This window comes from Chaetodon auriga, chromosome 7 (assembly GCF_051107435.1).
Source record: "Chaetodon auriga isolate fChaAug3 chromosome 7, fChaAug3.hap1, whole genome shotgun sequence".
Taxonomy (NCBI): Eukaryota; Metazoa; Chordata; class Actinopteri; order Chaetodontiformes; family Chaetodontidae; genus Chaetodon; species Chaetodon auriga.
In genome coordinates this window covers 21,822,150-21,845,698 of record NC_135080.1, presented here as the reverse complement: position 1 = coordinate 21,845,698, position 23,549 = coordinate 21,822,150, and the positions used below count along the sequence as shown (strand labels likewise).

General features: G+C 43.8%; 2 protein-coding genes across 2 annotated transcripts in view; one reads left to right on the top strand and one right to left on the bottom strand.

The window, feature by feature from the left end:
* Positions 1 to 3,138: 3,138 nt before the first annotated feature.
* LOC143323068 (zinc finger FYVE domain-containing protein 1) lies at positions 3,139 to 10,957 on the bottom strand. Its single transcript, XM_076734660.1, has 12 exons — positions 10,764 to 10,957; positions 9,654 to 9,935; positions 9,132 to 9,354; positions 8,756 to 8,973; positions 8,504 to 8,610; positions 7,327 to 7,435; positions 6,998 to 7,095; positions 6,765 to 6,882; positions 6,262 to 6,432; positions 5,976 to 6,168; positions 5,401 to 5,499; positions 3,139 to 4,744 (listed from the first exon to the last, which is right to left on the bottom strand). Exons 1-12 carry the CDS (start codon positions 10,884 to 10,886, stop codon positions 4,512 to 4,514), a joined length of 1,974 nt encoding a protein of 657 aa, XP_076590775.1. The 5' UTR covers positions 10,887 to 10,957; the 3' UTR covers positions 3,139 to 4,511.
* Positions 10,958 to 12,754: 1,797 nt separating this feature from the next.
* Positions 12,755 to 23,549, top strand: part of dpf1 (double PHD fingers 1) — a 37,427-nt gene continuing 26,632 nt past the window's right edge. Inside the window, exon 1 of the mRNA XM_076734661.1 lies at positions 12,755 to 12,867. Coding sequence (XP_076590776.1) covers positions 12,755 to 12,867 — 113 coding nt within the window. The remainder of the gene's footprint in view (positions 12,868 to 23,549) is intronic.

Below are 23,549 nucleotides of genomic sequence, written 5' to 3'. Positions count from 1 at the left end.
GACTTAAACCAATATGACATAATGGACAACTGTTTATACAATACTGGACATCTACGGGTAAAGAGACACAAACAGGACAAAGTCAGAATGGGCTTGCAAGTTCATTAGTTACAACATTATAAAAATGTTGTAAAAATAAGATAAGAATCTGAAAAAATCACAATATGCACATCCTCTTTGTGAGCCTTACATAAACTAACACATATCATCATATATCAGCAAATCATTTGATGTTCCAACTCCAACTTCCACATTATTTTTATGACTTATTCATCCGTCCAATTACAGAATTTTTGTTGGGTGAGCAGCAAAAAGGGACAACTACTATCATTTCATTATGCAACCCTGTGTTGTAGAATGATAAATAACACAACCTTGTACCTTGTAATGTTCCCCCAAGAAATGAAGCTGCTCTCTCCTCTGATGGCCCTGTGCAACACTCTCCCTCTGGCAGTAAGAACAGCAAACACCCACAGTAATCCTTGGTATTTCTATGTTATGCTATGTTTTAAATCTGGCCCATAATTTTGAGAATCATGCCTTCTTACCTCTTTAGATTTTATAATTGTTATTATAATTTTATAACGGTCAACATTTTTGTTGTTTTTAATCTTGTTCTGTGAAGCGCTTTGGCCTGCATCCATGTATGAAAGGTGCCATACAAATACAGTTACTATTAGCATTGATTTAATGCATCTTAATGCTGAAATGTATTTTATGCAAGTTATTACTGTATTGACATGTATATTCCAGTGAATAATGTCCAGTGAGAAACATGCTGTCTTCAGGAGAGGAGTAGAGAGGACTGAGCTTCATCACATGGTGCAACGACAATCAGCTGAAGATCAATATCAGCAGAACCAATGAGCTTGTGGTGGACTGCAATGCTTCAAATATGGATGTTGATGCAGAGAAGCTGCATATTGTAAAATGTGGATGCTTCACACACACCTTCAACCCGGCAGCACAGAAGATCTGCTCAGTATCTGACCAAATGTGAAACATGGTCACAATCTCCCCTTCAGCCATGGCTGTCACTGCTGCAGAGGCCAACAAAAACAATCGACAGATAATATGAAACGGTGAATCCAAGATCTGGGTGTATGCGATTTTATTGATTTCTTAAAAAATTGACAAGCGCTCCAAGCACACAGCTCCAGCACATACAATATGCATACATGTATGAATATGTGACTGAATTGAAGAAAAGCTGTGAACATTTCTTATATCTTCTCACTCAGTGGTCACAATGTTACTGAAAGCTGTGACTTCAACATGACAAAACCGTCCTCAGGTTTCTGACAGACAGTGAACACATAACAATAACATCATGTGTGAGTTTCCACCTGTTCCAGTGGGCACACACTCACTTTGTACAGGGGTCTGAACAAACAACTGAAGAAACTGGTGGTTTTGTCTCACTGACTAAATGTGTCTTGTTCAAACTAGTGCTTCATGATGGATTTTTCCACAGTGGTTTGGAGGACCACACACAGTAATAACAGTGCAGACACATGGGGCCATGTAATTTATCTGTAGCAGCACCAGAGTCACTCAGTCAAAACCTCTGCCTGTCCACACCAACGCCAGAACAACCTTTCTACTGAACATCAGTATGTGCGCTCTCTTTCTACAGCTACAGTTTCACACACAAAAACCACTTTTACAGCACAGTAACTTAAAGTGCGGCTGCTCTGCAGTGGCAGACTGGGCCAATAAAAAGGAGAAAATGATCTACGGCTGATCACCTCAAAGCCAAAAACCAATAAAAGGAGGCTATATTTATAGAACAGCATCATTTTATGCTTAATTCAAACTTATGTTACACCCTTTATTTAAAGTTATTTACAGTGATGTGTGCTAGATCATAAAAAAAGAATCTACAGTCTACATACAGATATTCCTGGCCCTCTACTGTCTGCTGCTCAACATGTTCTTACATAGAGTCTGTGAGGGTTTGCATAATTAGTTTGTGAAGGAAATGAGCTCTGCTTCATGGATGTTATTCAGTCATCTATCAGAGCACATCACACACCATGGACTGCAGATAACCTTGAAACTGAGGTTGTAAGAGAGATGTCACCTGATATACTGTAAACAGTAGCCTCAGTGGTGATTGAGCGATTGGCTAGAGGCCAGTGGTATATGTCTTCTAAGGGAGACACAGTACAGAAGACAAGCGTGAGGCAAAGATGCAGTCTGAGCCGCCGCATCACCTAAACTCACTAAAAGGGACTGAGAAATAAAAGGCACAAGGACTGCAGCAAAATCTATCATTGCTGGAGAGTTACTTCACAGACTGCAGATTATGAATTCACAGAGAGGAGATGCTCAAAGGAAAACACTCACAGAACCTCAGCTACACCTACCTTGGCTTGAACATAAGCTCATCTGGGCAGTTTGACACCTAGGGGGCCACACGGAGCCTGACTGTAAAGGCACAGATCTAGAAAATATATGTGTACATCATGGCACCAAGCACATTTTAGAGAAAACTTTTCATTCTCTGATTATATGACCATGAAAGGAATGTCTTTACCGCTCCTGCAAGTGGAAACGAGAGCCATTAAAACTTTACCAATATGAGGCTTTTACATAAAAACAAGAGAATGAGCACAAACGGCATCTTTACCACCCGCAGCCACAAATCTCATAAGAAATGTTCACTTTTATGCCAATAAAGAACTATTTTATGAGTACTGGACAAACAGGAATAAACAAAAACAACTTATTGCAGTGCTGCATAGAATGAGCTAAATAACATCGTGACATTAGTCCGTTTGAATAAAAGTAAAACAGAGGTATTGTTGATTAGGACGCAGAGAAGCAAAAGGTTTCTTACTCTCCTGCTAAAAATGATGATAGTATGTGTCCTGCTGGGTAAGCATCTGCATCTTCAGCCTCACCACCAGATACTGTTTTTGATTATTTAGTAGGTTAATTATTATTTGATTCACATCATGTTCTTCTTCCTCACCGCCACATAGTCTTTGTGTTGTCATTTAATTATATTTGCAACAATGTTTAATACCCACTCAAGCAAATAAAGCATTGAATGGGTATTAAGGAAAGATTAGAGAGAGAGAGAGAGAGAGAGAGAGAGAGAGAGAGAGAGAGAGAGAGAGACTGAATACATTTGTAGAGACACAAGATTTCCTGTTTTCTTTATTTGGACGAGTGATTTCTGAAAGAAAAACATGAAGATTGTCAACTGCTTGATTTCGCTGGAAAACATTGTTACGACTGAATTATTTCTGGTTAGAGATAAAAATGGCATTAATGTGTCCAGTGTGCTATGCAGAGAAACTCCCTTTGAGAGAAGGTAATTTTCCACCAACATGTATATAACCTTCACTTTACATTACAAATGATTTGACAGTCTATCAAATACCAGAACAACTCATCTACTGAGGGTGTATTCATGATATGAAGAGAGCTTTCTGAAGCATCGGCGGCTCAAGAGACATTTTATCATAACCTCAGGAAGGTAAATCTACATAAGTACGCAGGTATTCCCATACATCGGAATGTCTATAATGTGTTGTGCTACAGATATCCTTTTCTTGTCCATTTCACCGTATTGTAGATAAAACTGAGATCAGAGGCTGTGAATGACACAGCTCTGTAATTAGGCACAAATAATCACATTACTCCTTGCACAAGTGGAGGACTCCCCGAAAGCAAACCTTAAGGGCTTTAGAAGTAGGAATCAAGATTCCCATGAAGGCACACACTGCTGTCGCTCGTGTTTTTTTCCATAAGTCTGAACTACTTTGTGTTTCCCTGTCTGTCTGTCTGTCTCCCTAGAGAGAGAGATGGTTCAGAGGAAGAGTGTGAGGAGGATAAACAGTAAAATCATCTCACACAGTCTCTCTTTGCAGAGACAAGCTGTTGAAATGGCTCAATACTCTATGAAACAGAGAGGTCTAAAAATCCCTTAAACTTTAAAATCTCCCACTGTTCCCAGCGCATCCCTTTAACTTATCAAACTGTTCAAATTCAGAACGGGGCCGCGTGTTGCCAGGCTGTGCAAACACAAATGAATGAATAAGGAAGACCACACTTCAGCGCAGTTTAGAGTACAAGCTCTGCTGTTAAAATGAGATTTAAGACTCAAGTCTTAAAAGTCAAACATTCCCACAAGTCAGTTAAAATTATGTCCAGCTTTCCGTCTGTCCAGTTGGTTTTCAGAGCAGTTTGATTGGTGCAGTGGGGCTGTAGTGAGTTTTACGTCATACCTGCTGCAAAATCAGTTGGTCAAGGCAGATGAGATGGTAAGCTGATCCTAGGTCAGCAATGATACACCAGGCCCAGGTGGGGACCGTTTCACGCTTCAAAACATCATGTCTTCTCACGCAAAACCAAGGCTGCTTCCAGTTCTGCCATTCAGTGCTGTGTGGTTGATCCTCCGTGTCCTCTTGGAGCAGCAGTGCCAGGATTCACAGTGTTTTCCTGTGGGTCATCTGAGGAAGACCGAGTGCACTTTGAGAAGTTCTCCTGGTTGAACAGGCTCACAGACTATCGGTGCGAGCGTGGCAGCTGTCACACACTCTGACAGGGTGGTCCCAGCCTCGGGAGGGCACAGGCCTGATGTGTGTGGAGCAGGGGCCGCACACACCCTGTCCACAGGCCCTGCAGTGGTGCTTGGACATTGCGGAAGTGAAGGTTTTGGAGCACTGGTGGCACTGGGTGATGTCCTGGTCTGGCACCCAGTAGTCTGGCCGAGCCACATCTTTCACAAAACCTGAGGGGAGGGGGCGGAACAGTACATATTTATTCAAGATTTTCATCAGAGATTATATAAGGTTTTTATGAAGTCATAAATATCTACATCTGAACAGAACATTCTGTGAAACTGCATAACAATATATGTACTGAGGCTGGTGTGAATCACTTAGCAGGATCCCAAGCTTCATTAATGCTTATGGTGTGAATCTCCAAACTGACATTAAATATCTAAGATGGATGGATTGCCTCTAGACGCTTAGATGTATATTAATGCCTCGCATTCCTTGCAGGTGAGCCATCAAGTGAAAGAGGCCCAGTGGTTCAGTACATCCACCTCATTTGCCTGAATTTAGAATAAACTATTTATTGTTATGAGCACAAATTCAGGGTTTATTTGCAAAGTGGTTGCCTTTCTTTCTCCCCTCAGCATTCTTACAGTTCACTTCCACTTATGTCTATCTAACAAATAAAACATTTGTTTCATGTTGAAAGACAATGTGATTGCATCGGTGCTGCCACAGGCCAAATCAAAATGATGTACTGTAAAACTGGTCATTAGAATTGTGTTCAACAAACATCTGATTGGTCTAAAGCCATTTGATCCATAGATGATGTGCCGCCAGCTGTGGCAAACTGACTGAGTATGTAATGGCAAGATGCAGCTGCACTCACAGAGAGGGTAGTCCACAGCTGTGGTGACCATGTCCAGTGTAGACTGGGCCACCTCCGTCACCCTGCGAGCGATCAGACCACGAGGCTCCACCTTACACACTAAAGAAAAGAGGTGTGTGTATATGCGTGAGAGACACAGAAAGACACATGTTCAGTACACAAAAGCAGCAATGACAGTATTTATCTATGAGCAGCTATGACAAATACAATCAGCATATACATAAAGGAAGTCAGTGTTTTCCCACTGCACAGTCTGGATTCTGTATTCCTTAAATATTCAGACATACGACTAAATGACTGTCTAAAAGAATTTAACATTTCATAATCATAGAAATTCAAGAAGTTTAGAAATCTTGGTGTTGTTTTGCTCTGAAATGGCAAATTAGCAGCAAAAAGATGCTAATAAATTAAAAGTTTACGGACAGAATGGCCATCGTGTTCATTAGCCCTGTTCAGTATTAATCCATGTCATGCAAAAACAACGGTCACTACTTCTTGGTTTATTAAAATGACATTTGTTTAATTTAAGACAAGCTGTCAGGTTGAAGTTCACTAATTGGCTGGAGGTGTCTCACCCTGGCTGTTAGTGTCAGCTGGCCCTCCCTGTCGGTAGCAGGCCTTACACACCCTGACAGGGCCGCTGCCCCAGCCTCGCTCTGGCACTGGCATCCTGTGGCTGGAGCAGGGATGGCAGAAACCCTCACCACATGATCGGCAGTGGTGCTTCCTCTCCGCCTCCATGAACACCTTCTGACAGCCGTGACAGGCCTGATGGGGAAATGAGGATTCAATTATGGAAAGAGACATGATGACATTGTTATTGCAGGCACTAAGGGAATAATTCTTTGGGCAATGTCTCACTGTGATCTCTGCGTTGGGTCTCCAGTATGGCGGCGCCACCTGGTCAGTGAGCCAGGCAGCGACAGCTTTGGTGGGGCCCGTGCTGTACTCCGACACTGACTGGATCACATAGTTCATCCCATCCAGGACTCTCTGGGCAGCGTTCTGGTGGGTGGTCAAAAAGGTGTCCGACTGAGAGAAGAAAGAAGGGTGAAAAAATGCAGAAGGTTGAAGAGGAGAGGCACAAAGTTTTACAGTCAACAGGTGAAGTCAGGGAGAGTGGGACGAGTTAAAAAAAATGTTCTTCATGTTGCACATGAAACTTTGTTAGAATGAAAGGTTCAACATTTAATGCCTTTAATGATGTCATGTACACTCAGCGTCTACATGTTCTGGCCTCAAGCAATAGTTATGCAAACTAACGATGTGTAATCTCATCCATCAGATGCCTGGACAGAAAGCTTTGTTATTCTTTTGCACTGAAACTAGAAACTGGAGAAAGAGAAGAAGGGTGGGGTACTCACCCCCTCCCAGACATGTTTGACCTCAGATCGCACCACGCTGCTCTCTGGGTCCTGGTTTCCCATCCAGTACTGTCTACTGCGGTAGATTACACCACAGCTAACACACTCCAACACATAGCTGAGAGGAAGGTGGGGAGACAGCATGAGATGATGAAAGGCAACGATATGGTTGTGAGCGTGTGTGTGTGTGTGTGTGTGTGTGTGTGTGTGTGTGTGTGTCTGTGTGTACATACCCTGACCAGGCATACTTGGCCAGTCCAAACCATGGGTTGTCATTGGAAGCAGATGTCTTGGGCACAACAATCACCTCTCTGCCTCCTTCGTAGCATCTCTGGAGACATGAGACACAAACACAGGAAATAATATAGAAAGTTAATTAAATTACTTTCTTCAAAGACAACGCGTAGACAGTAATTAGAAATAGGGCAATGGAACAAGACACAGTATGAAATAACAAGTGCAAAAATAAGTGCAAAAGCTGAAACCACATAGACAACATGACATTTTGAACTGGGCCCCAGTTCACCTGAACTGGCAGACTGGTGTCAGGAGTCAGTCTTACCTTACAGATCAGGACCTTGTTGTTGTACTGGTGTGCATACTGGCACAGTCCATCTGCCATGTGAGGGACCCTGTCTCTCAGATGGTTCATTCCGTTTTTACAGCGAATGCTGGAGACGAGACAGAAAAGCATAAGTTTTAGAGCAACACAACAGACGTCAGTGTCAGTGATGGGAGCAGGTTTTGCAGAAGGCAGAATGATGTGTACAGTCCATTTGTCGAGGACTGGCTCCCTTCAGAACCAGTGTTGTGATGTCTTCCACTCTCACTTCTCTCGGCTTTCCATCAAGAACAAAACACAAAGACCAGGGGAATCCCGATTCTCCTTTCCAGAAATATGGAAAAGACATCAGGTTTTACGTGTCCCACTGGGGAGACAGTTAACATGCAAAAGAACAACAACAGATTTCTACTTGGAGGAAATAAATTCCAGCTCTGTGAATCAGCCAGAGACAGCTAAAAGAGTTCTGTTTGTGTGTCTGCTTATGTTTCCATCTGGCAATAAATGCTTTAAATGCTGTCTGAAGATTCTGAATAAGACAGATATTTCCAAACTCAAATACTTTGAGTGGAAAGAGTTGCATTTAGACAAACCTTTGGAAATTTAAGATCCTCACCAGACATGATTTAAGGCTATAAAAATAACCTGCTTTGCGCGATAACCTGGTTATGACATTTTCCACAAAAAGGTTCAATTAGCTGGATAAAAATTCCTAAAAGCACATCCAATGTGTCTCCACAGTGTGAGTCTAAATCTTGTAGGAATGTATGTTAAACTACACAAACAGTATCTACAATTTGCTGAAAAGATGCACAGAATCAACATACAAAACTCTGAACCTGTTCATGCTAAGGTTTAACCATGAGCAGCAGATTTCATCAGGCACAGGGTGGAGCATGTTAGATACCACTGACCCCAGACTGAAAAATGAGTCCAAATGACCATCTGACCTGTTTCCAAATCTTTAAGGCATCTCTTTGAGAAACACAGTGATGGACAGTTGACGGGTGTGAGCTCTCATAAAGCACCCAGCACAGGAGAACTCTAAGATTTGCAGCCCAGTAATATAACCAGAGGTATGACGCAGCCATCACCAACATCCTAATAGTAAGAATAATGAATAACAGTGACCTAATGGAGACTGAATACCTGCTCAAGGATGTTTGTAATGACTTACTTGCAGCTGAGGCAGGTAGCAGAGCAGGTGAAGTACTCATCTGGGAAGAAGGAGTACAGGGTCATCTTGTCGTCTGACAATTCCCCACAGAAACGCTCACTTAAGGCCTAAAGAAACAGAAAAAGATAGGCGAAAGAGGGTGGGGGGGATGAAAAGTGGACACGAAGACAACAAGACTAAGACTGGCCAAAGACCAAATCTTCTTATCTCTCTGTTCATTTTCTCTAAAATTCGACATGATCCACCACTTACTTCCAGAGCGTGAAACACTATCCCAGGCTGGCGGGGAGAGCGTGTGTGAGTGTTCTTCACTTGCTGCCTGACGGCCTCCAGCAGCCTGCTGTAGTCAGTGGGAGGTGTGATGGTCTGGGTGCCTACATACTGCACCGAGCTGAAGGCCTCTGTCCCCAAGCCCAGGTCATGGAAGCGCTTCTGGAGCAGTGTGTCAGCATGGCCGGCCACCTTAGAATCTACAAGGGACAGGAAAAGCAAAGAAATTTTAGTCTGACAGCAGGAACCACAGGACAAGAGGCTAATACCCTGAAAATACATCCTGTGAAAAGACAAAGAATTATGCTTATAAAACCAAGGTGTTTTTCCTGATCACATCTCCTCCTCCTCTTCCTACCATGTCCAAGCAACTGAGTGTGCGTTGTCTCCTGGAAGACGATAACAGCCGGCCCAAGAGAGGAGAGGGGCACATCCAGACCACAGCGACTGGAGAGGGCCCTTAGCTCTGGGGTGAAGTGCTTCAGGTAGGCCCCTGAGGCGCTGCTCAGGAACAGGAACATGTCGTTGTGGAGGCGCTCTGCCCGTGTACGATAGACTACAATATCAGACACTGCCAATACCTGGAAAAAGAGGAAGTAGACATATACACAGAGCTAAGACACAGAAAGCATCTGTGGTCTTTACCTAGACAAGACACGTGGTGAAATGGTGTAATTGTGCAAGGACAAGTTGATGAGGATACTTGAAAGAATACACTGACAGAAGCTGGTAAATTCCAAAATTCACATCACAGCTCACCATTTTATCAGCCAACTTAATGTACTGGGACAAACGACTGACTAATATTTGTCATGCACTGTTTTACACTTCCAGCTATTAGTTATTTCCAACAAAAACAACCGCTGACCACTAAAATTACCTTAAGTAGCAATCGCATTCTCTGGTTCTGATTGGCTGCAGCCCCCAACAGGCCCTCGGTATCCAGGGCAACCAGGCTAAGACTGGGGTCATACGCGGCCCACACCCCCACCGTACAGGAGCTGGGGGACTTGGAGGTGTAGAACACAGTCTCACCACCGAACAGGATGTGGTTGAGGGTGTGGGACTTGCCATCACCGGTGTTGCCAAAGATGGAGAGTACCTTGACTCCTGCCACCTCCCCGCAGCCGAGTCTGTCCACAAACTCAGACTCACTGCGGACCTGGAGGGAGAGGAGGGAGAACACCAAGCAGAAGAGCCATTTATGGACAGACGATGGATTGCTGAGCTGTCTCAACATGATATAATTAGCTTTCCCTCTGACTTCATTGAATCAAGGAAATGCCTTATTAAATCTACATGAACAATTCAGTCTTGGATGACAAGTGGCCTTAACACACTACAAAGTAAAGAACTGGGTTGTCCGTGTATCTTTGAGGCTATACTCATTCGTTCCAGAAAATAATATCTGAAATGACAGCTGCATTCATTAGCAATGTACTGCTGAGCCTTCAGCTCTCTTAGGACAGGACTGGTTGTGCATACATTACACGCTAATCGGATAAGTGTAAAAATAATCATTATCGTCTGCACTTTGTACCGCTGTGACAATAATACGATGACAGGGTGCCTCCCTGTGGGTCAGCTGTGCTGGATGACTCACCAGGGACTTTCCCAGTGAGACACCCATTTGCTGCTCTGCCTCCCTCGGTTATTGTTTATGCCGTATTTCCCTTCAGGTATCATGAGCCCTTGTTAGCGAAAACATATCTACAGACTAAACGTGACGGACGTCATGTGAAAAAGCATTTTCTCCTTGCATTGATAAACCGTCGGGAGAAGTGCCATCTGTCACAAGCTCATTTTTTGGGGGTGAAAAAGAATAATATGGTGTTTTCTGAGCTAACCAACCTCATGTGACAGCTCTGTAGCTGTTAGCATCAGTGACAACAGATAGTTGGTGGCCTTCATTAGAGTACTGAAGTCCTCCTCCTTAGCTTAGCAGCTAAAGGCTAGCAGCCGTTAGCTCAGTTGACGTAGCTAACTTTACCTGCAGGTTTTCTTGTTCGTCCACCAGCAGGAAGCTCGGGACACCGTCTGGACGCCCCTGTAACGCTTCCTTCATTGGACTGATCGATATACTCTCCATTTCTTTCATCAGTATTTCGGACATCGTTGTTTAATTACTTAAGACATACTTTTCACGACGAAACGCAAAGCGAAACTTCAACATGACTCCTGTCTGTCCGTGAATCACAACATCAGCGCGTGTACGGCGGGTGTTGAGGGAGGAGCATGGGAGCACGCAGGCAGTGACGTCAGACGCATGATGCGTGCGTTTGGTCAGCGTCTTGTCTGGTCCATCATCACCACCCTGTGGTCAAAGTGCAGAATAACACAGGATCTGCCATTCAACAAACTTCAGAGAAGTGAGGATAAGAAAGCATAAAATTAGTCCATGAGAAGAAGAGCTCGCACACCCGTACACACTGAATGAATTCTGTTGTTGGTTTTTAAAGCCTAGATCATTCATGCAAACCCAAACAAAATTCTTGTCCATATATTTACTCCACTTCGTTAAGATGAAAAATATGCATATTTTAAAACGACTAATTCGCAATCTCGGCGAGACACAAGGAATCAAAGTTTCCATGTCAGTGGCAGAGAGTGTTTTATTGGAGCAGCGCTGCCATGTTAGAGGTGCTTGCTAATGTTCATTAAATATTTGTTAGCACAGATCTATAAATATCACATGTCACTGGATGGCTTCAGAGCGGCGCCACTGCTGCTAACATGACATGGAGAAAGAAATTCCAACATTGCTGCTTCAACAGTCCTTCCTTCCTTCCATCCTTCCTTCTTTCCTTCCTTCCTTCCTTCCTTCCTTCCTCGCCACATGCATCAGGGATTAAATTAATGTAGGGGAAAGTTCACACAAACACTGCTAGTTGAAATGAACCTTAGACTTGTTAATGCATTCACCTGCATGTAAAAATAAATGATACAACACACAGGCAAGAAAGTATGCATGCAGGGAGAGAAAGCAGATGGGAAGGAATTAAAGAAGGAACTAGGGAAGGAAGAAGTAAAGGGTGAAGGGGTGAGGAGATTGGAGAGGGTCCCAGCCTTTCTCCGGGCTCAACCATGAGAGACAAATGTCTGAAAGAATCAATTATAGGCCTACTCCCAGCCCATCGCCCCTGATTAATGAATAATTAAAGCTGCTCAGTGCACGTCTACCTAGCATAGATAATATAAGATTAACCACGGGCCTATCAACATGCCACCGCTAATGTAAGGTTATGTAGACACAACGTCTCTTAATTTACCCTAAAATAGATTGTATAAAGCTGTCACTAATCTAATCTATTATCCAGCCTTTCATGACTAGAATAAAGTTGACTACCTTTATATGTTGTCTGTGTCTTTTTAAGAAACACAACTCGTGCTTTTATGAAAGTATGATTGTTTTTGTTTCTCCAGTTGTTCCCCACAGTAAGCACACAGGTAAGGTGATACCTGGTGCACCCCTCACTAAATTTCCATCCGATCCGTACCCACTCGCTGTCCCTACATATATACAATTAATCAGAAATGCGTTCTTGATATCATCCTCACTTTAAAATCCATTCACAATCAGCCTTCAGTGTGAAATGTATCCATCAAGTTGCCACCTCAGTGATGTGATGCAGTGCTGGGGCTAGCAGTGCAGATTCAAGCCCATCCTCATTATCCAGACAAGGCAACAATGCATAAGAGAAACTGGCACGCTCACACTGACAGACAGTCCTGCAACCCAATCTTGACATAACTGTAGACTGATTTTTTTACATATGAATTCGGAACTGGGGGATGGCTTTGCCCTCACAGGTCCGAGGCGGGACTGCGCTCCACTCCAGCCGCTATCCCCGCTGGTACTTGTAGTGCGCGCCTCCTCGGCATGTCTCATGTTGACATGCGTAAAAAACTACACTTCCCCAAAGCTGTCACAGAGCGCTCCCGCCTCCCATTGGCTGCTGGCTCCAGCCGCAGCCCCAGAGAATGAATGAAATTGAAATAGCTGCTACATTACATGTACAATACCCGGCTCTGCAGTGTTGCATCCTATCATACTATATCAAAATGGCCACAGCGGTACAGAACCCCCTCAAATCGTAAGTACCACACGTTTTCTGAGCGTTTGCGCTTTTTGTATCTGTGCATGCTGTCAGTGCAATTTAAGACCCTTAAATTCCCAGATATTTCTCAGCGTGATTACCAACACATCTATACATGCAATGCATAGAGCAGAGATAGAGATAATGTCAGCGGATGCGAAGCAGCCCTAAAGAAAAGTTATATTCGAAGCTGACGAGGGGGGGTTCTGTTTCCTTTTTTTTTTTTTTTTTTTTTTCTTTCTTTTTTTTGGGGGGGCGCATGAGGGGAATTATTGTGCGCTCCGATGCAATTCATATAATCATTTCCCCGAGCCAACAGCAGCGTGTGTGCAGGGATATGGAGGAATGCTGGAGGTAGATTTGGGTGACCCGGTATGTCCCTTGCCAGTGTAGCCAGCCAAGATCACGGTCAAAGCCAGGCTGGAGTGGCAGGCTGGCCGGGAGGCAGGGTGCTTAGATGGCTTTACAGTACCTGTGTGCACATTTTTGGACAGAGAGAGGGTAAACAGGTAGGCAGAATGAAGCTCGCTGCTCGGGGTTTAGGCTGCAGCGTTACCTTTACTGCCGGACCTCTCGGAAATATATAGGCTGAGGTAAATACGCTGGTGCACGGCTTCAACTCCGAGACTTGCTTTCATCTCCAGCGCCTATAATAAAGCCTATATAATAAAATCTGAATTGCAGTCTGGCGTTTTACACTTAACGTGCATCTTAACAGGCATTTATTTCCACTAATGAGTCTTAAAACGGGTGGATTTCCCGTGAAGTTTCTCCTGTAATGATCCGCTTTGTGCAGGTTTTTGGGGGTGTTCTTTTTTTTTTTTTTTTTTTTTTTGTTTTTCTGAGACTGCTTTCAGTGGAATGCAGACGCCTGCTGCCCGCCTGGGCTCCCGGCCAAAAAGGTGGCTGATGTGCGTCTGTCAGCGGGTACTTACGGAGATCTAGCCGAAAAAAACACGACAATAGCTGCAATATAAACATACAACCGAGGAGTGTTTGAGCACACAAAAGATCCAGCTTAGGCAGTTTGAAACAAAGAAAAGTCAGAGACCTGTGTGCAAAAACAGGGGCGCACATCGGATGCTGCACAGGTTTCACCTGAGTAGGGAAATGGGATATAGACTGCCTGCCTGTCTTTCTGTCTGTCAGCCTCTCTGAGATGCAGACACAGGCGACATTTCGTGCAATTCCACGAACGACTGCCCTGCCTGCTTTGAAGAGCACTTCACAGGAGAGAGGAAACTGGAATGGTATGATTGGGCAACTGCGTGCTGCCCTGATTGACTGTGATGCTATTTTAGTGTTTTGGCCAATTGCATTTGACTTATCCCAAAGCACACACCTCAATATTAGGTGGAAACAAGAGATGTAAGATTGATAATTCCAAGGTTTAATTGCGTTCTAAAAGAGATGGTATCTGGTCATGTTGTGATGATGACACAGGAATGGACAGGTGGACTGGATGGGAGCTGCAAGGTGGGACCTTTGAGCTCAGAGCCTCCTCTCCTCTCCTCTCCTCTCCTCCTTTTCCTCCTCTCCTCTATGGGATGCTCATCCAAGCAGAGCCAAAGTGTGGCCAGATTGCTCCCAGAGGCCCTCACTGACACCATGTCAAGGGGATTAAATCGACTGATTTGCATGGAATATACCGATGTGGTACCAGGACAGAGAGAGAGACGAGGTTGTGGTAGCAGGAAGAGAATAGGACAGGGAAAGAGTAAAATGAGAAAGTATATGTTTAAAAAAAAAGCAGCTCAGGGCCAGTAACTAATGATCTTGTGCCCAATTTTCATTTCACATTGATTTTAAGTGCTTAAAGTTAGACTAAAGAGGAAAAAGAAGATGTAGAATATCAGATCAGCAAAGTTGCCAGCCAGACTGAGACCCGCAGGGATGCTGGCACACTGTTTACTACAGCATCTGACTCTATGTGCAATAATAAAGTTGAATGTATTTATTGCACAAGGCCACAGCAATCAACGCTGCCTTTAACATCTCACCAACTGCATAAATGCCACCGTTACGCAGTATGGGTTTAACTACGTTCCAGTTACCACACTGCGATCAGCCTTTAAACAAGCCCTGGTAATTAGCATGTCTACAAACAAACTTGATATTAGAGGCTTACAAATTAGAGGCCTATCCAGTAAAATGGGCCAAACAACTAGCAAAATTTGGTTCAATGTCGGCTCTAATAGGGTGGCTGGCTGTGCGCCGGAAACAATGCCTGTTGTGTCCCTAAATGTCTTTAAACTTTGCTGAATCTCAGCAATGAATTATAATTAATTCAGTGGATGTAAATTCTGTGGGAAGCAGTTACAATTGTTGCCCATCACCCAGCCAAGACTTGCTGTGTACAGTACCGCGTGATAGCCCGTTGATGTGTGATGTGTGTGTGTGTGTGTGAGTGAGTGTGTGTGTGTGTGTGTGTGGAAGTACAGTGGAGGGTTCATTTGTGTGTGAAGGCGAATCAGTGGAGAGCAGCTAGCTTCAATCTACTGGGCATTTCCTTTCCAGCTCTCTCTCCGTCTATCTCTCTGCTGGATTAGAGACTGGTTTAATCTCTCTTTCTCTCCTTCTCCTCTCCTCCTTCTCTCTCCCTCTTATTTCCTTGCTGTCCTCCTATCACCCCTGCTGCCCCGTCTCCCACGTTCCCTCCCTCCTTCTTCATCACTTTCTCCATCCATCACTCTTTCTCGCCATCTCCCTTTTGTTCAGCCATTTCCTCTCTGTCTCGCTCGTCCTCTCCTTTCCATTTTCCTTCTTCTTTGGCCTCAAACCATCTGAGCCCTACAAGTCGCTTACCCTCAACACCCCCCCCAACCCCCCACTCTCCACCACGGTTCCTTACATTGTGAATCAAGGCATGTCACCACTTTAATATTCAGCAAAAATTACTGAAGGCAATTCTCTATGCATTTTGTCAGAGCCCCTTAAATCTTGTTGGATAGCTTATTCCTAAGAGTTCCTTTAGAGGGATTTACTGTAGATTTGGACTATCTACTGTCAGAAAGTATTTATAGTCCACTGTTCATACCAAATTATACAATCTTTCCCTTTGTGGCATCGCAGAATTTTACGTCGGATTCAAAGAAGATGTGATGATTCTACCTCTGACTGGTTGCATTCCAATCTGATATTCCCTGCTTATGAAGTAGACGATAAAATCCTTAAAAATTGAAATGTCTTATAAGCAAAGTGCAAATAAATTAAATTAGCAATAGGGATTTGACTTTACAACAATCATCTTTAGTGCGCAGGTGTCCAAATTTGTCAGAATGGCAGTGTGTGTGGTATGTATTTCAGCAATATCATTTCTTTGTGCTGGTTGGAGGGGGACATGTAGATAACAGTGTGCTGTGGTATTGGCAGCAGTTGTGGCAGGGCCTATATAATATTATTTCTGCCCTGCCTGACTGAGCCGAGCTAAATGAGTTCCATGTAATAACCGGCTCTGTGTGCAAACAGCCCCACGTGATGGTTGAAACCACAGCCTGAGCATCCATTTCTAGATCTTTCTTTCTCTTTCAATCTCTCCCTTTCATTCCCTCACTCGCTCATTTGTGCAGTATCACCCGTGTGGATGGAGGCACACAAACACACACACATGCACACACAATGGGAAACACACACAGTTGCAGTCTCTCATTCCCTTTCTTGCTCTCAGTTTTTTTTCTTTATTCGTATGGGAGTAAGCCTGGGGTCTGATGTTTTTAAGGGTGTTTCTTTTTTCGAGTTATTCCTTTCATCATCCCCTTATTTAGACTTTCCGTCTGTTTTACTTTGTCTTTTTTTTTTTTTTTTTTGAGAAGACAGGATAGAGAGAGACCGACAGAAAGAGAGAGACATAGATAAGTATTTTTAGCTCTATGACCTATTTCTCCAGTGCTACCTAACTGACTGTCAGTCAGCTTCACTGCTTTGGGACCTTGCATGACTTCCAGCCAAGAAATTTGGAATTTGTAGTTTTGTTTCGTTGCAACTTGTAGTCCAAATGCAATTTGTGTGGAGGGAGAAAGAGAGAATTAATGAACCCAAATCCCTCTTCTCCTCTCCTCAGTGTTCTGTCCACTCTCTTGTCATTCCCCATTTATATTATTCCCAGTGTTTTTGCGTGTCCAGTGGATCCCTATCAGGAGTTGAGTCGAGGGTGGAGTCAACACAAACCAATGGCTGCTTCTCTCTGCAGCACTTTAATAAAGATGCAGACTGGGATGGGGGGGGGGGGGGCTAAGAAAACACACACACACGCACATACACACATGCACCCACACGTGCACACCCAGATACAGAGGTAGGGAATCCATCGCCATAATAAGAGGCCAAGTGCAGTGGTGATAAATCTCACCTGAAGGAGCTGTTCAGAGGCAGATTGCCTTACCCTGATGTACTGCCCTCAATACACACTGCAGCTAGCTAGGGGCTATATACACCCACACAAATATACCAGGAATGCATGCACACACAAATAGAAATAGTCAGCATGCATAAATAGATATGCACTAATGTGAGCGTGCATGCATATGTTGGCAAAAAGACCGAAACGTGCAGACCTACGGACAGGAAACATGCACACATACATACACAGAGAGGCCCATGAGTCACAATTTTATAGTAACGCCAAGATAACCACACCCAGTGGACAAGGAAGGAGACACACAGAGGAAATGAAACGCAGCTCTTCATTAAAATCACACATAGCAGGTAACACACCAAATTCTGAAAGAAGTGACATGATCTGTTGCATGGCTCTGCCTCTGTCTACCTCCCTCACTCTGCCTTTCTGTCTGTCAGATCTGTCGACATGTTCAAATATGCAAAAAGTCAGTTGCACATACGCACACACACACACACATATACACACTTGCGACGATGTGGTGCTGTGACAGCAATTCGAGGAAACTGACGTTTTCCAGCTGGTAGTGTGGCAGACGTCCGCTCCACACACACACACCCGGCCACACACACACACACACACACACACACACACACACACACACACACTCCTGTCTGTCCATCTGTCTGTCTATCACTGTCAAACCGAGTGTGTGGCCTCTTTGTCTTTGTGACTGACATGCACTCTGTCACTGCGCACATACAAACACAAAGGTATGTCTGTACCTGTTCTCCTTAACTCACATTAGTGTGTGTGTAGTCCTGTAGTCCTGTGTGTGTGTCTTAAGATTTATATATGTGTATGCACCCCCCCCCCCCCCCACACACACACATATATATAAAGCAGCCTTAACAAACCTCAGAAGAACAGGAAAATGTATTCGCGTGCACATGCACACACACAAATTGGGAGAAGAGAGAAAAAAAGACAAATCATTTCACTGAGAGAGAGAGAGAGAGAGAGATTGAGAGACAGAGAGAGAGAAAGAGAGAGAGAAAGAAGAAATTGAATTGAGGGTGGTGAGGATGGGGGGAGGTGAAGGGAGGAGGAGGAGGGGGGGAATTGGTAAGGGTGATATTACATAGTTTAATCTGTTGAGTTCAGCCATGGAAGGGCTGGGTTGGGGGGAGGGGAGGAACAGTACAGTACTAGGCCGCCTGATATTAGTTCTCCAATGTGCGCACAAACACACGCACACGCACACACACTCACACACACACGCACACACACTCACACACACATACACACACACACAGTAGTCCTGCCATTACTTTTGGTGGCATTACACAGACTTACATGTTACATAGACTTACATTCATTTCCTGGAGACTTACCAGAACCATAACCTAAACCTAACCTTCACCCAAGTCTTCACCCTAAAATTTAATGATTTACAATATAAGGACTCATGTTATGCCCCCATAAGGAAGACGTGTCTCCACCATGTGAATAGATTTATATTCCCACAATGTAATAGACGTCCACACGCACACAGCTCTGCAGGCCAGACTCCAATGAGTGTGTGTGTATATATATATGTATATATGTGTATGTGTCTGTGAATAACTGCACAGATGGACAATTGTGGATGAGACAGGTGTGTGGACCAGGTGTACAGACTTAAGCATGTATGCACAAGTGTTTTTACAGGCTTAAAACTAACCCACACACACATATACACAAAGAGCTTACAGCCATGGTCTTGGCAGCATTTGCTAACAAATCTAAAGTGCAAATCACTTCTATACAATCTGCCCTGAGCCCTCATGAAGCCATTTATGTGGACTACTTCATTTCCTTCCAGTTTAATTACCTCATTTCACTCAGTTGGAAACCACCATTGAAATGAAATCCTTTGTTGCCGTTGACGTTGTTTGTAATTGTGGGCTAATTTTTATGATATCCTCATATTTCTCATCAGCTTTTCCAATGATGTGATTTCACCTCTAGGGGGAGCCCTCTGTTTCTGAATTGGTTGGGGAACCAGCTAATTGGTGTGGTTAATTGCACCGTAACCAGAAAATGCTGCTGGCAGTGTGTGTGTGTGTGTGTGTGTGTGTGTGTGTGTGTGTGTGTGTGTGTGTGTGTGTATGTGTGCGTGCGTGCGTGCGTGTGTGTTTTAGCGGAGTGTGGATACAACACTGGACTGAGACTCAGTATGTGCTGAAGTGGACTGCTTCTGCTGGATGGGACTTGAGGGATCACCCAGAGATTCAGACAATAGCTCACCCAGGGTGGGCCTGGTGGGGTGGCTGTGCTTTTTAGGATGGCTGTATGTCTACTGCCTGGCAGGAGCACAAGTGTGTTTGTGCGTGCGTGTGTGTGTCCTCCCAGTGTTACCACTTTCTTCATTGTTTTCATGGAGGCCTGTCCCTCCCTGCTGTTTGCGTAGTGCCGGCTGAGGCAGATAGCTCAAACACACACATACACACACCTACAGTACATGCTCCAGGCACTGTCATTCCCCTTCTGTATCTTGATTTACAGGTTCATAATACTGTCCATATTTTGTGCATATGCTTGTACTTCTTTGTTTTATTTCTGTGCGTGTGTGCATATTAATGTGTCTGATAGTTAAAGTTCATATGCATTTATTTGGTTGCATATGTTTCTCTCTCTCTCTCTCTCTACCTCTCTCTTTCTGTGTGTGTGTGTGTGTGTGTGTGTGTGTGTGTGTGTGTGTGTGTACAGGTTTCCTTTGTGCTGTTTTTGTGCCCTTGCAGGCCTGGTTGATTGTCATTTTTGTCATGTCTGCCTGGACATTTTTGGTAGTCAGCTCCAGTTTGCTGGAGAGCTGGCACGATGCCAGTTAATTCCTAAAGCTGCTAGTATTTCTGTCTGTGTGCATCCATTAGTGTAAAATATAGCAGGAATGAATCTGAAATAGCAAGAAATGTTGAAAATAAGTAGAATAAGTTTCCATGCTGAATGAGGCGTATACGCCCACAGTTTGTGTGTGTGGTGTTGGTGCAGAATAAGGTTTTGGCTGTTCCTCATTGGCTGTGTGGTTCAGTGATGGGCAGTTTGGGTTCTTTGTGCTTCTCCCTGTGGTGTTTTCAGAAGTTGTTTGGGTGAAAGGACCACAGTGGCCCCAGGTCAGAGTGGTGAGGCCGTGAGATTCCCTATCTACATGGAGGAAAGTCCTCTGTGTTAACGTGTATAGTATAGTGGCTGATCCTTTGTTCCTCTTCTATGTTAAAGAAATGTTTTTTGGGAAATACCCCTATTCTTCTTCTTGCTAAGAGTTGGATAATAAGGGTCATACCACACTGATATCTGTTCAATAAAAATGAAGCTACAACCAGGAGACTGTTAACTTAGCTTAGCACAAAGACTAAAAGTAATGGGGAACAGTTAGGCCTGGCTCAGTTTGGAGTTTTTTGTGTGAAACAAAGATATAACCTGTTAATTAGTGATCTTTAGAGGTGCTGGTAGGCAGATTATTCTGTTACTTTAGACAAAGCCAGGCTAGCTGTGCCATTCCATTTTGAGTCTGTATGGTAAGCTAAGCTAACTGCAGCTTCATATTTTGTGTACAAACATGAGCGGTGACAATCTTTGAACATTGAACTATTCCTTTAAGTCTCTGCCATGCTGCTCCATGTACATGCATTTAGCTAATGCTTTATTCTTACATTTTGACATGATGTATGCTACTGATGCACTCAGTAGTAGCTGATAATGCTCATATAGGCCGCACACAGATTTTATTTTATTGCACAGGTCTGTGTGGCAGTAACAGAGTCCTGAATTAAGAATAGGTTTATTTATTTGCTATTCAGGTTTCACTATTCTACTTAGCAAGCCGGCCAGCACAATGAGACATAGCATTTGAGGGAATGTTTGCTGATCACGCTCTTTCCTTTGTCGCCACCCCCTCAGTGTGATTTTTGAATTAATTCTAGAGCTGAAGATTATTATTTTACAAATTGATGTTGAGAGTTTGATTTTCCTCTGGTAGCTATTTGCAGCTGAAGTAGGGGTTTCATGGTGTGTCTGCAGCCCTGTTTTAAACGGTAGACAGCTAAAAGATGACGCGTCATCCGTGAGCCATGTCTTTTCACAGGTCATCCTGCTCTGTTTCTGCACAGTTCTCTACTTGGTTCTCTCTTTGTCCACCCTCTCAGTCTTTGTGTCCATTTCTCTGCTCATCCCTGCCCTCCCTGTATTTCTGTGTTTCTGCCTGTTCCTCTGTAGATGTCACTTTCTTCTTTCTCCTTTTCTTTCCTCTGCCCGCCTCATTCCCCATTCTCTCTTTCTTCAAGTTTCTTCTCCCAGATTTCTCGTTCCCTTTGCGTCTCTCCCGCTCAGCCTCCACGTCGAGTGCCTCAGCTCTTCTGCTGTACGAGCCTCCAAACAGGCAAACAGTCATGTGGCTCTCCTATCACAGTATAATGAGATTGGGAGCACCCAAATTGAAAGAAGCCATTTTCTACAGCTGTCAACTTATTATCGAGAGGGGACCGACTTATTCCAGTAGCTCTAAAGGCAGCAGAGGAGAGAGGGATGAAGGTGATGGAGGGATGGAAGGGAGTGGGTTTGAAGTGAGAGGGGTGCAGAGGGAGGAGGTGGATGGGGAGCTCAGGGGTGAGCTGTTTTACATTTTGAATGTTTTCTTTTTTCCCATTCAGTCTCTTTCTCTCTGATATTTCAGTTTGGTCACTAGTGCAGCCTTGAAGTCTAAGTCTTTTATTCACCATGTTCCTCTTAATATTTTAAAAAAGCAGCACGTAAGGCTTTCTGGACCTGTGTTTTTTGAATGTATGCGAGTGTTTGAGCACCTCTCAGAGTGTGTGAGTGTTTATCTTCCTTCTTCATGACTATTTATATGCAAACAGTAGGCATACTCGTGTCTGAGAGAATGGCTGCCTTTCTACGTTAGCCATGCGTCTGAAACTGATTTAAAATTCAAACATTTAGGTGTTTTTATCCGCAGCGACACATAATGAGTGAGTGTACCTCACTGGTTGCGCGGATGAAACCTGCTTTTTTTTGGACATCCCCTATCGTGCTCCATTCGTCATTTGTTTATTGTAAACTACAAGGAGGATCACTGGCACAGCACTGAAGCAAAGTCAAATGAGGTGAGGAAAAATTTCTGGTGACGCACCTCAGACGAGGCCATAAAACCCTCTAATGGTCACACGCACAGCCGATAGCAGGAGCTGAGCTGCACAGAAACACATTCTCTTCAGCAGAAGGCAAGCAGCTCATTCCCAACGACACATTAACAGACACGAGCACAGCATGCCCCACATATTGACGCCCTGATCACATCCTTTAAATGTCACATGTCCAGCAATGGCCTGCGAGGTTGTGGAACTGGTTGGGAAGGTTTTGAAGATGCCGCACACAAGCTGTCAGATCCAGCATCTAGAGTTGAATTTGTCCTTATTTCCAATCAGGACAGTTGATTCTGCGCAACATTTTCAAAGGCGAGCCCCCCACCACTCGATCCCCCCAACACCCCATCTTTCTTCATTTGGAAAATCAGCTTTAATCCATTTTGACGACATTAAACTGTAAATAATCTTTTTTGTTTGAGTGTCTTTTCAGAAAGTCACATCTTTTCACCGTTTGCTTTTATTTGGCTCAAAGATGATTATCTGTTCTGTTTGTACCTTTACAGTGTGTTGTAGTGTGTTGCTGCAGCAGATTTCAGTAATTATCTCAGCTAAGGAGGCTTTTGGTCCCTCGAACTTTGTTGGCTTTTTGTCTGTTAATTAACAGACATCTCAAAAACTGTTTAACAGATTTCAGTTAAATTTGGCAGAAGTTTAGGCCTTGGGCCAAGAGGGAACTGATTAGATTTTGGTGCAGACAGCTCTAATATGTGACCTTTTTCATTAAAAAAAATGTGTTTTGGGGCATTTTTTTCCCCCTAAAAGCACCTTTTTTCTCTCCAGGATTCATTGGCTCATGAAGAATTCATCAGTTTACAGGTGTCCTAACCCTAACCCCAACCCAGTCTTTACCAAATGTGGCACATAATGCATAAACAAAAAGTTTTTACTTTGTTTTTTGCCGTGGTTTGTCAGATTCTCTTAGACATAGCCTGTTTTTAAGGCATTAAAACTCCAGCAGAACATTGACATTGTTATATGTGTTTGGGCTTGTGGCTTTCATTGGGGCATAGTTGTGGCCTTTTCAAAGGAAAACTCCTGATTTGGTGTTGTGGACTACTACTGCATATGTGAACAAAGCTCCATGAAGCCTTATGTGGCTCAAGAGGGAGCTGAGAGAAGTCTGTGGCTACATCTCAGGGTAATGTAGGCACCATGTT

Bases quoted from the DNA above. Each gene is read 5' to 3' on its own strand.
- LOC143323068 (XM_076734660.1), bottom strand. From the start codon at position 10,886: ATGTCCGAAATACTGATGAAAGAAATGGAGAGTATATCGATCAGTCCA. The intron at 8,611-8,755 runs GTAAGTGGTGGA...CTGTTTCTTTAG, and splicing joins TAGTGTTTCACGCTCTGGAA to GCCTTAAGTGAGCGTTTCTG. The intron at 6,433-6,764 runs GTGAGTACCCCA...TTCTTCTCTCAG, and splicing joins TCAAACATGTCTGGGAGGGG to TCGGACACCTTTTTGACCAC.